This window comes from Podarcis pityusensis, assembly GCF_964106645.2.
Source record: "Podarcis pityusensis genome assembly, chromosome: 3".
Classification (NCBI taxonomy): Eukaryota; Metazoa; Chordata; class Lepidosauria; order Squamata; family Lacertidae; genus Podarcis; species Podarcis pityusensis.
Genome location: NC_138026.1, coordinates 1,422,837 through 1,435,539, shown reverse-complemented (window position 1 = coordinate 1,435,539; position 12,703 = coordinate 1,422,837). Strand labels below are relative to the sequence as shown.

Sequence of the window (12,703 nt, the reverse complement as noted above, 5' to 3'; positions counted from 1 at the left end):
GGGGGCGGTGTTGCAGGAGGGCACCTGGGACCTCCCAGTGACCCGCCAGGAGGGTGGAGGGATGCTGCCCGCGTCACTGTGACTCCCGGTTGTGCCACGCCCCCAGCTGACCAATTGGCACAGCTGGGGGGGGGTGACCACTTGCCGTTTAAACTGCGGCGTGGCCGGGGTGTGTGTCCTTTCACCTCCTTGCCGGATTTCCCAGGCCACCCACCTTCTTTTTATGCGTTGCTATGACATCGACTTTGCTATGGACTAAGGTTGGCTGCCATGTTGTTGGGGCCAGGTAGGAATTTTTCCACTTGGCAATTGGCACCAGCCATTTGGGTTTCACCTACCTCGTAGCAATTGTCACAACTTTGTGAGGTAAGCCTTTGTGATGGGAGGGGAGGTTGTAACCTCTGCCTGCCCCTCCTCAATAAGGGCATCCTGTTAAAAGGCTCCATGGGCTAGGGCCATGCCACGACCCATTGGGGACACCCCAATTTGACGTATGTCTACCCTTAGTGTGACTCCTTGCAGATGGACAGGAGTCAGGATATAGCCTGGTCTTACCCAATGCCTAAGTCAAATTGCTCACATCTGTAACCAATAAAGTTGTGCCCTATTTTAGCCCATTAACCTAAATTATCCATGTCCATGTGTGTTTATTATATAAGGGAACTGTGGGACCCGGGGCCTTGCCATGCAAGTGGAAGTACTGGGAAACTTGGGAGGAAGTGATCATGTCATCCTGGGTTTCCTGATACAGAGGCAGGAGAAAAGAATTTAAAAAGGCCAATTTCAAAAAGCTGAAGGAGCTACTGGGTGAGATCCCATGGTTAGAAATACTCAAAGAGAAGGGAGTCCAAGATGGATGGGAGTTTCTTAAAGGAGAAATATTGAAGGCCTAAATGCAGATAATTCCAACAAGAAAGAAAAGTGGGGGCATCTAAAGATACCAGTGTGGATGCATAAGGAGCTTATAGATGAGCTTAGATTTAAGAAGGGTCTATATATGAAATGGAAGAAAGGGGAAATCACAAAGGAGTATACACAAGAAGCCAACAGTTGCGGTGGGGAGCTCAGGTGGGCCAAAGCTCAAAACAAGGTCCCACTTCCAAGAGAGATTTTTTTTTTAAAGCTTTCTTTGGCTATGTTCAAAGCAAGAGGAAGAACAAGCAAGTTCCATCATACGAGGAAGCTGGCAAAATGTTGGTTGAATGAGGAAACTGTTAGGTGGATTTGGAATTGAGGGGATCTCATCAAATTTGCAGACAACACAAACCTAGGAGAAGCAACTAATGCCGCAGAAGACAGAATCAGGATTCAAAATGACCTTAATAGGTTGCAGAACCAGGCCCAAACTAAAAAACAGAATTTCAGTGGGGACAAATGTCAGGTTATGCACTTAGGTATAAAGAACTAGATGCACAAATATAAGGCTTAATGTGGCTTACAGCTGGCTTACTAGCAGTACATGTGAAAAGGATCTAGGGGTCTTGGTGGACCACAAGCTTAACATGAGTCAACAGTGTGATGCAGCAAAAGAAAAAAAAAGGGGGGGGAGCTAATGCTATTCTAGGCTGCATCTACAGAAGTCTAGTGTCCAGATCAAGGGAAGTCATAGTGCCACTTTATTCTGCTGCGGCCAGACCACACCACACCACACCTGGAATGCTATGTCCAGTTCTCGGCACCACAATTTAAGAAGGATACTGACAAGCTGAAACAAGGGCGATCAAGATGGTCAAGGGTCTGGAAACCAAGACTTCTGAGGGAGCTGGGTATGTTTAGACCGTGTGCCATGTTGATTCAGTTAGAAGTGCCCTTTTGGTTTTTATGTTGCTGGCATCAAAATTTTGACCTGACCCCGAGTACCAGAAGTGTATTGGGTTTCTACTGATCCTGCTGATTGAAAAGATACTGCAGAGTAGTAAGACACTGAAAGATAAGTGTGGTCAGAGCACCAAGGAACTGCTGACCATCCTTTGCTAAGCTGATTGCTTGTTAATTATCAAGAGCGATCAGCTGATATTCCTTAATGGGCGCAGTCTGCCTGTGTAGTCAGAAGTCATGAAGTCTGCTTACTGAATTTGAGCAGCATCAGCTGTGAACTTAGCATGTCTGGAGGTGGCTTGGAGGTCCCCACCTGTGAACTTGGGCAGGGAACCTGGGGATCTCATGCAGGTTTAGCAGTTATGCTGCCAGCTTTAGCAATCTGCTGTGTTTGCAGTGTGCTCTGCTGGGACTTTTGTAAATAAGACAAGTCACCAAAGGCTGCAGTGATCTCCCTCTCATCCAAAGGTTTATGTAGGGCTCATTCTCCTAGGCTTCTCACTGCTCAGGGAAATGCAAAGCATGTAAAACCATGAGAGGAATGGTGGCAAAGAGGTGCCTGTTCTGAAGACAAATTCTTTTCACCTTGACAACATGAAGTTTGGGCAGAAGGTTGCAGTCGGCAAGAGTCAGCTCATCCCCATCCAAGAACTTGCGTTTCGACACTTTCTCCACCTCTGTGCTACTTGCATCTATCTCTTCAGGTAAAGGATTTCTCAGATAGTCATCCAGTTTCTTCAAAGCCTTTGTTAAACCTCTCTCCAGGCCTGTGTCAAGAAACAAATAAAGAGAAGAGTAAATAAAACAGAATTTCCAATAAAGTTCACAGCCATATACAGAAAACTTTGGACCTAGGCTGCTGGCAAAGCTTGTGATAGTTGTGTGTCTGGCCTATGTACTGTTGGGGTGATGAATCCTAGTCTTCACTAATAAAGACTGACTGTGGGACAGACAAAAGAAAAGGAAAGTCCAAAATCCTATCTTCTACACACCACCCTGGAAACCTTAGAGCATTTTTGGGATACTTGAGGCTATTACATTGAACTTCTGGTCTCATACAGAGCAATCACAAGCCTGCTGTTGGCTTGGCACTTCATCATGGCCCTGTTATTTTTGGACATTCCCCAAAATGCGGAATGAATCTCATCTCTCTGCTCCAGCCATTCTCTCTCATTCTAAAACTTTGCAATTATAAAAATCTCTGTGCCACTTTAAAAAAATAAAAAAGTATTGAAAACGTAGTTCAGTATCTTTGCCTTCACAACATTCAGACGATTCGAAGAGGGGTCTGTGATGCCAAACTGCCCGGCCTTGCATGACCAGGATCTTAGAATATATCAGACGAGTAATCTGACAACAAAATCAAATGCTATGAAAGAGTCATGGGGAGTCAACAACAGACAAACGGGGGCTAAGGTTCAATACTATGCACATTTACCTAGGAATAAATCCCATTAAACTCAATAGGACTTACTTCTGAGTAATTGCAATTAGGATTTTGCTGCACAGTGTATATTCAGTAGATTCTGATGATGATGATGATTTATCAAATTTAAATTCCCCCCTCTCACAAACACATTTTAAAGGCTGCAGAATATTAATCAGCCAAAGACATGGTTGAGGAGGAACTTTTTTGCCTTGTACCTAAATATGTAAAATGAAGGTGCCAGGTGAATCTCCCTAGGGAGAACATTCCACAAATGGGGAACCACTACAGAAAAGGCCCCGTTCTCCTGTTGCCACCTTCCGGACTTCACATGGAGGTGGCACACAAAGGAGGGCCTCAGAGGATGATTGTGGTTTATATGGAGAGAGGCAGTCCTTGAGGTATTGCAGTCCTGAGCCATTTAAGGCTTTATAGGTCAAAACCAGCACTTTGAATTGGACCTGGGAACTAATTGGCAGCCAGTGCAGTCAGGCTTGTGTTCCTGGTGAGCAATCTGGCTGCTGAATTCTGCACCAGCTGAAGTTTCCGAACTGTCTCCAGAGGCAGCCCTGTGTATAACGCATTGCAGTTACAACTGAACCTTTAGTTGACTAACAGACAAACGCTATGATCAAGCTTTACAAACACAGAGAATCTCTGTTGTTGTTTTTTGGGGGGGGATCCAAGCTATAAATGACAGAACTTACCTATACTAAAAAAAAAACAAAAAAACCAAGAGACTGTTATTTTTTACCTTATAAAAACTTCCCCAAAAGCCAGAGGGCCAGAGTGAGGCCGGTAGAGCTTTTGCTAAATTGTCCAGGGGGAGAGGGCTGAACCTCCCTCAAGTGATCAGGCAAACCCCACAAAGTCCTGCTGTTGTAAGTCAAAGTTCATCTTTTTAAAAATTGTTTATAAAATGCCACATAATTCTCTATTTCATGCTCTCATCAAAGCAAGCACACATTGAGCAAGATTCCAGGAGCATTCGAGAAATGATGATGCTGTGAACTATATTATTCACAAAATGATATATTTGTAAAACCCGTTTTCATAATAATAAAAGTGGTTGGCACCACTTTCCACAGGTAATCTCCTTTCCACATAAACATAGATCATAGTAAAATTAAGCAAAATTACACAAACAGAAATATGTTATCTGTTATGTGGCTGGAATTAATGTGATGAAACACACATTGAAGTTTTCAAAAACAATTATGGAATCTTATGAAAGAACATCAAAATTTCAAAAGTGAACAAGCTGCAAAGTGAGGTGGGCTGAATAATTCACAGAAAATGAACAAAGTGAGACAGCATCACAGATTACATCACTAGCCAAGGCTGATTGATAAATGAGAGGGAGGGAGGGATGGGGCTGACTGCAACCTTAGCTGTACGGCAAGAGAAGGGGAGACAAAGTGGAGACTGAGAATGAAGATATCAATGAACAGTGCCGTTCCCATACAGTGCAAATCTCTTTTGATTTAAACTTATAACTTCCCCCTCTTAAATACACTTACGGAGTCTTTTGTATATTGAAGAACCGACAGTAATACTTAAGTTTAAAGCACCAGGATATGTTAATAAGATTATTTATACCAATAAATGTTTTATTGTCTCGCACAGGTAGATCTTACAGGCATATTACCTGCCTTAAATAAGCTGTCATTAGATCCTTATTCCCAAGCTGCCTATCATCACAACTCTCTTCTCTTTTCCATTTCTAAAATTTGAGAATATGTTGTTTCTGCTCAATGGCTCTACTTTTCCTACTTCCAAAGTTGCCCCTTTGCATTGGTTCTGCTGAAATCACTTTAATGAAAATGCCCAGCAACCCGTTTCCTGCTACAACACATGATCTCTTACCATGTTCTTCTTTTAGATTTAAATTGTAAATATTTATCCTTCAGGGCTGAGAGAGATGACAGGGAAGACCAGGGGTGGGCAAGGGGCAGCATTTTGGGGAAATTGTGAATGAAACTCTGTATCCCAATGACTGGAAATGAATCATATATTGGTGGAATCAGGTTGAGGAATCAATCCATGTCACAACTGAATTCCATGGGATTCAATGACATCTCCTGGCCTTAACCTGTCAGGGAAGGTGCACAAGTACAAAGGGGGGGGGGATGACAAAAACTTATTTCTTCAGGTCTTCAAAGGCATTAGGGTGAACCGGCTGGTCCAGTGCCCTATGAAAGTTCTTCCCCCAGGAGGTGCCATTGGGCTGTCAGCTTTGTCTTCCTGGAGGTGGTGGTGGGAAAGGGTCTTTTCCACGTCCTCCCCTCCTGGAACATCTCCCCCTCTGACTTGGGCAACTCTGCAAGGCTTGTGTTCAAGGCTGGCAAGGAGCCATGCATAAAAGCAGGCCTTTTAAGGAACTATAACACACACCAGAACAAGGGCCCATTTATCATTTTTTAAAGCAGTGATATAAAGTGATTGAAGTATTGCCATTTCTCAGACAAAAGTGTTACTATCTCTAATTTAATAAACCCTAAATTTAATTTTTGCACTTGATATTCTACTGCCCGATTAATCTCCTTTGGCTGCATTTTTCTATGCAAGCCACACTGAAATGACAATATTGGCAGGGTGCATAGAACACTATTATTAGGGCAGCCCTGGAAATATGGAGAATTCCCTTTTCTTTTTCGAACCTATTAACACCAATTGAATAAAAGGTTTTCCTTGCACGGTAAGCAAAGAATAATATTGTTTTACTGTCCCATTCAAAATCAAGTTATTTACTTAATTTAACTCAATTGGATTTTTGAAATCCTGGCTCAACCATCTATTTTTCAGTGGTGGCCGTCTTCAGATAGGCTTGCCTGCACTTGCCCATCTGCTTCCTATTTCCCGTTTGAGGAGGTGGTGGAGAGGAAATGGAGAGCATGGCTTATATTCTGCCTCTTAGAAGAAGCATGGCCAGCACCTGCCTTCTTGGGAGCCTCTCTGATCTCCTGACGGTGCAAATTTCTCCACGCATGTCTGACTCCTTCGCCCTCACCTGTTCTCTGGCTCCACAATAGAGATGAAACCACCCAGTGTTCAAGGTTTCTAAAGCTATGGGGCACACCTGCTCAGGCGTTGCATATAAAATACAGAAGAAAAATACTGCCAGTGAGTAACTTTTTTCAAAATGTAAAGATTTCATAATTTTCACAATTTGGTGTGCGACTGAAGAGGCAGATAAAATTTGCTTTTGGAGATGAGTCTGGCCCCATGTCGCCAACTGGCCATTCCCATTTTAGAGAAACAGCAGTGTTTTTATGATGGCAACACTATTCCGGGAACTAGACACCAAGCCTCCAATTATATTAACTGTATCTTGCACAGCTATTCAGACATTTGCATAAGACAGGCCCATATCCCCCCCCCCCCAAATCATGCAGGATAGAGCAGTGCATCCCTGCCACTGAACCTTGGGCCACTTTAGGGAGGCAGCAGCACCCAGGGCCCCACAGTCTGCCCAGGGACTCTCTCCCTTGCTTGCCTGCCCCCCTAGTTTTGCCATAGCCTTTTTTTTTGGGGGGGGGAGAGGGAAGGCTGGAGGACTTGTTAAAGGAAATTGGACATAAAAGGGGAACATTTATTAGAGAGAGAGAGAATATAAAAAGGAATGGGGTAAGAAAGGGACGCTGTTATGGGAGGAAGAAAGGCATGTAAAAGGACCAGGGAGGAGGAATGAAACAAACTGGCAGTGTGGGAGCAGTGGTGTAGAGATGTCCGATCTGGCTATGGTGAGGCAATACAACTTAATTGCATCTTATTTGGACTGTAACACACTCTGTGTGAATGTCTGAAAAATGTCCAGAAATTTCAGAACGCTGCAACCATTCAACTGCCTGGGATGGTCTTAGCCTGACTCCAGCACGGCAGGCTTCCTACCCATCTGTTTCTAGGAACAATCCAAATAACTAGGTATAACCTACAAAGCCCCAAATGGCTTGAGAGCAGGTTCCCTGAAAGACCGCATTCCGTCCTATGAGCCCATTTTGAAGATCTTCAGGACTTCTTGGTGGCCAGAGCTCCTTGCCAGGGAGGCCTCTCTTTTCAGCCTGAAAACCTTCCGGAAGCAGCCAAAGGTGTTTTTGTTCCGACTGGCCTTGAGCCTGATCTATTCTTTTATTTTCTATCCCACCCTTTCCTCAGGGCAGCGTGCAAAACAGAGGCCCACCCGTACAATTCATTTTATCTTCACAATAACCTTGTGAGGTAGGAGAGGGTGAGAGAGAATAACTGGCCCAAAGCTATTCATTGCCTTGAGGGTCTGGACCTCCGTGTTAACCATTTGATGGACAGGGCTGGATGGAAGCATCATGGACCAACAAGAATACCTTTCCAGGCAATGACCCAACAATTCTTGAGAACAGAAGCCACTTTTCAAACAAATGAGGGCGAGTTCTTCTGCCTCCGTTATGTAACTCCTTTCTAGTTATGAGGGAAAGTAGTTCATGCAGCCACATATGGGAATGGCTGAACAACGCTTCAGAGCTCTCTTTTTTCCTAAGGCAAGCAGACTTCCTTTCAGGCTGCAATATGAAGCCACCCCAAAATGACCTCTGTAAACCTGCAAGCTGCTTAATTGTCACGCGGAGGCATGTTTAACAAACTATGACCTGTGTACAAAATGAATCGTGACTGCTGCTACCTTTGGCCACTGATTGATGCCTTTTCTTTTTACTGCTCTTTTCCACCCACACAAGATTTATCCCATAACACACACAAATGAATTGGATGAAATATGCAATGAGTGAAAAGGGGAAACTGTACATAAATATTCAGTCCCACACAAACAATCTGAGATTTATTTTTCCTTAAAACACACACACACCACCTTTCTTGATCACTTCCAGATTCATAGCATATTGCATGAGGTCTATTGCATTTTTCTGGTTTGTTCCCACTACTTTGGAACAGAAAATTAAGGTAAAATACAACAAAATCAAACCATTCCGCTTCATTAGGCAGTCTGATTTAAAGACCACATCTTAGTTAAACTTCTCATAATCTGGACAAGTAATACCCTAATGCAAATTTTTACCCCCTTAATTTTCTTTATAAATTCATCTTCAGCAAGTAAACTGCTCATCTAGATATTGTTTTTGCCATGGGGCAGGTTTTGTACCCTTGGCTAATCTTGCTTTGGATGGCAGCTTCAGGAGTCTCTGTGCTGAAGCCATGCAGATCTCGAGTGGAGACCATGAGAAGTCAGCTTGAGAACTAAGTTGGCACCGAAAAATGAAGAAATAAAAGGGGTGTCTGTAGGAAAAAATGAATATAAAGTCAAAGCGTTTGCGGACGATCTGGTAATAACGGTAGAAGAACCAGCGGGAAGTGTTAAAAGAATTTTAGAAGGAATAGATCAATTTGGTCAAGTTGCAGGATTTTACTTAAATAAAAGGAAGACCAAAGTTATTGCTAAAAATATGAATCAAGAACTAATAGAGGTGATGCAACAACAGACAGGGATTGAAGTGGTGAATAAAGTGAAGTATTTAGGAATATGGTTAACTCCCAAGAATATTGATTTGTTTGAAAACAATTACTTACCTGTTTGGAATGGAATAAAAAGGGATCTGGAGGTGTGGGGAAGATTGAAACGCTCCAAAGAATTAGAGAGCTGGAGCTCTTCTTGGAAGCAACAGAGCACACCGTCTCCACCAAGGAGGAGACAGGGGACTCCCCTGAGAAGGAGGCTAGTTCACCAACACAGGAGCCAGATATATGGAGAAACGTGACTCAAAGAAGTAGGAGGCCCAGGGTTCGCTCTGATTGTTTAGAAATACACAATCGCTTTGAGGTCCTCTCCCCTAGCATGGAAGATGAAGAGCAGACTCCATTTGAGGATCTCTCCCTCATTACAGTCGATCAGGTATATGAAGACGAGCAGCAAAGTCAGTCCTCAGGGAATGTGCAGGCGACCTTGGAACGGACAGCTCACGGAAGAACCCCGACCAAGCCTAAGAGGAGGCGTGTAGTGGTGATAGGGGATTCCCTACTGAGGGGAACAGAAGCAGTGACCTGTGGGCCTGACAAGATGTCTCGGGAAGTGTGCTGTCTCCCCGGGGCTAAGATCCAAGATGTACCTGAACGACTGCAAGGAATCATAAAACCCACGGACAAATACCCCTTCCTCTTGGTTCATGTGGGAACCAATGACACTGCAAGCAATAGCCTCCAGAAGATCAAAAGAGACTACGAGGCTCTGGGCAGGAAATTGAAGCAATTAAATGCACAAATTGTCATCTCATCTGTCCTCCCAGTTGAACGACGTGGCCCAGGGAGAGAGGGGAAAATAGTGGAAGTGAACAGCTGGCTTCGCAAATGGTGTAAACAGGAACGGTTTGGATTCTTGGATCACGGACTGCAGTTTCTTGAAGATGGACTTCTGGCAAGCGATTGGCTGCACCTCACAACGGTTGGGAGAAAAGTTTTTGCCAAAAATCTCAGAAACCTCATCAGGAGGGCTTTAAACTGACTAATGTGGGGGAGGGAGACAGTGCTCCTGAAGGTAGGAGTCTATCAATTGCTGAAGATGATTATCCAAATGTCATAGACCAAATGGAGCAAACAGCACGCAGACCTAGTGGTGGGAGGAAAAAATCCTTAAATAAGAGACACGGGGGAATGATTAATGGACTTCAATGTCTGTACACTAATGCGCAAAGCATGGGAAATAAACAAGATGAGCTTGAGCTCTTGGGACAGCAAACTAAATATGACATAATAGGCATCACTGAAACCTGGTGGGATAAGTCCCACGATTGGAATGTAATAATGGAGGGATACAATCTATTTCAGAGAAACAGACCAGACAAGAAAGGAGGAGGAGTGGCGTTATATGTCAGGGATGTGTATACCTGTGAAGAGATCCAAGATTTAGAACCTCAAAGCCAAAGTGAGAGCATTTGGGTCAAAATTAAGGGAGAGAAGAATAACAGTGACCTCATTGTGGGAGTTTACTATAGATCCCTAAGCCAAACGGAGGACACAGATGATGCCTTCCTGGAACAGATGGCCAAGCATGCAAAAAGAAGGGAGATAGTAGTAATGGGGGACTTCAATTACCCGGATATTTGTTGGATGTCAAACTCAGCCAAGAGCGTAAGGTCAAACAGATTCCTCACTGGCCTTGCAGACAACTTCATTGTCCAGAAAGCGGGAGAAGCAACAAGAGGAACAGCCATTTTAGATCTGGTCCTAACCAACGTTGATTACCTGGTTAGTGGGGTAGAAGTGGAAGGATCATTAGGCGCGAGTGATCATGCTCTTCTGAAGTTTACTATACAGCAGAAAGGAGCAGCCAAGCATACTAGGACTCAATTTCTTGACTTTAAGAAAGCCGACTTCATAAAACTTAGGGAAGTGCTGGGTGAGATCCCACTAAAAGGAAAGGGAGTTCATGATGGCTGGGAGTTTGTTAAGAGGGAGATACTAAAAGCACAACGTCAGGCAATACCAATGAGACAGAAACATGGAAGGTGCCTAAAGAAGCCAGGGTGGCTATCTAAAGAACTTTTAACTGAGTTAAGATTAAAAAAGGATGTGTACAAAAAATGGAAAAGGGGGGAAACCACCAAAGAGGAATTCAAACAAATAGCCAGCACGTGTAGACACAAAGTCAGAAAAGCTAAAGCACAGAATGAACTCAGGCTTACTAGAGAGGTTAAAAGCAACAAAAAAGGCTTTTATGGGTATGTTCGTAGCAAAAGGAAGAACAAAGAAACAGTGGGGTCACTCAGAGGAGAAGATGGTGAAATGCAAACAGGGGACACAGAAAGGGCTGAACTCCTCAATGCCTTCTTTGCCTCAGTCTTCTCCGATAAAGAAAACAATGCCCGACCTGAAGAATTTGGAGCAAATGATTCAGCAAAGGAAACACAGCCCAGAATAACTAAGGAGATAGTACAAGAATACTTGGCTAGTTTAGATGTATTCAAGTCTCCAGGGCCAGATGAACTGCATCCAAGAGTATTAAAAGAACTGGCAGATGTGATCTCAGAACCACTGGCAGTCATCTTTGAGAATTCCTGGAGAACAGGCGAAGTCCTGGCAGACTGGAGGAGAGCACATGTTGTCCCTATTTTCAAAAAGGGGAAAAAGAGGACCCAAATAATTACCGCCCAGTCAGTCTGACATCAATACCAGGGAAGATTCTGGAGCAGATCATTAAGCAAACAGTCTGTGAGCACCTAGAAAGGAATGCTGTGATCACTAATAGTCAGCATGGATTTCTGAAAAATAAGTCATGTCAGACTAACCTGATCTCGTTTTTTGACAGAATTACAAGCCTGGTAGATGAAGGGAACGCAGTGGATGTAGCCTACCTTGATTTCAGCAAGGCATTTGACAAGGTGCCCCATGATATTCTTGTAAAGAAGCTGGTAAAATGCGGTCTTGACTATGCTACCACTCAGTGGATTTGTAACTGGCTGACTGACCGAACCCAAAGGGTGCTCATCAATGGTTCCTCTTCATCCTGGAGAAGAGTGACTAGTGGGGTGCCACAGGGTTCTGTCTTGGGCCCGGTCTTATTCAACATCTTTATCAACGACTTGGATGATGGACTCAAGGGCATCCTGATCAAATTTGCAGATGACACCAAACTGGGAGGGGTGGCTAACACCCCAGAGGACAGGATCACACTTCAAAACGACCTTGACAGATTAGAGAACTGGGCCAAAACAAACAAGATGAATTTTAACAGGGAGAAATGTAAAGTATTGCACTTGGGCAAAAAAAATGAGAGGCACAAATACAAGATGGGGGACACCTCGCTTGAGAGCAGTACATGTGAAAAGGATCTAGGAGTCTTGGATGACCACAAACTTTATATGAGCCAACAGTGTGACGCGGCAGCTAAAAAAGCCAATGCAATTCTGGGCTGCATCAATAGGAGTATAGCATCTAGATCAAGGGAAGTAATAGTGCCGCTGTATTCTGCTTTGGTCAGACCTTAAACTTTATTATGAATCAGCAGCTTTTTGCTGGTTGAAAGAATGGCTACTTCTTGAAAATACAGACATTTTGGATTTAGAAGGTTTTAATAATGTATTTGGATGGCATGCATATTTATGGTATGATAAGGTCAAAGCACATAAAGCATTTAAAAATCATATTGTCAGGAAAGCACTGTTTAATGTTTGGATAAGATATAAGGATTTATTGGAAAACAAAACCCCAAGGTGGTTGTCACCGATGGAAGCGAAAGCTCTGAAAAGGCTCAATATGGAGGCCAAATGGCCGAAATATTGGGACATTTTGGAACAAGAAGGAGACAAACTGAAATTGCAGAGTTTCGAGAAATTAAAAAACAAAGTGCGAGATTGGCTTCATTATTATCAGATAATGGAGGCATACAATTTGGATAAGAAAATTGGCTTCCAGGTGGAAAAATCAAAACTAGAAACAGAATTGTTAGAACCCAAAACTAAGAATTTGTCAAGAATGTAT

The 12,703-nt window shown here is 43.4% G+C and overlaps 1 protein-coding gene across 4 annotated transcripts in view; it reads right to left on the bottom strand.

Moving 5' to 3' along the window:
- CLIC5 (chloride intracellular channel 5) overlaps positions 1–12,703 on the bottom strand; it is a 62,848-nt gene that overhangs the window by 1,768 nt on the left and 48,377 nt on the right. For all 4 annotated transcript variants that reach the window (XM_080997468.1, XM_080997469.1, XM_080997470.1 and 1 more), the window contains exon 5: positions 2,404–2,585. In XM_080997468.1, the coding sequence (XP_080853594.1) occupies positions 2,404–2,585 (182 nt within the window). The remainder of the gene's footprint in view (positions 1–2,403; positions 2,586–12,703) is intronic.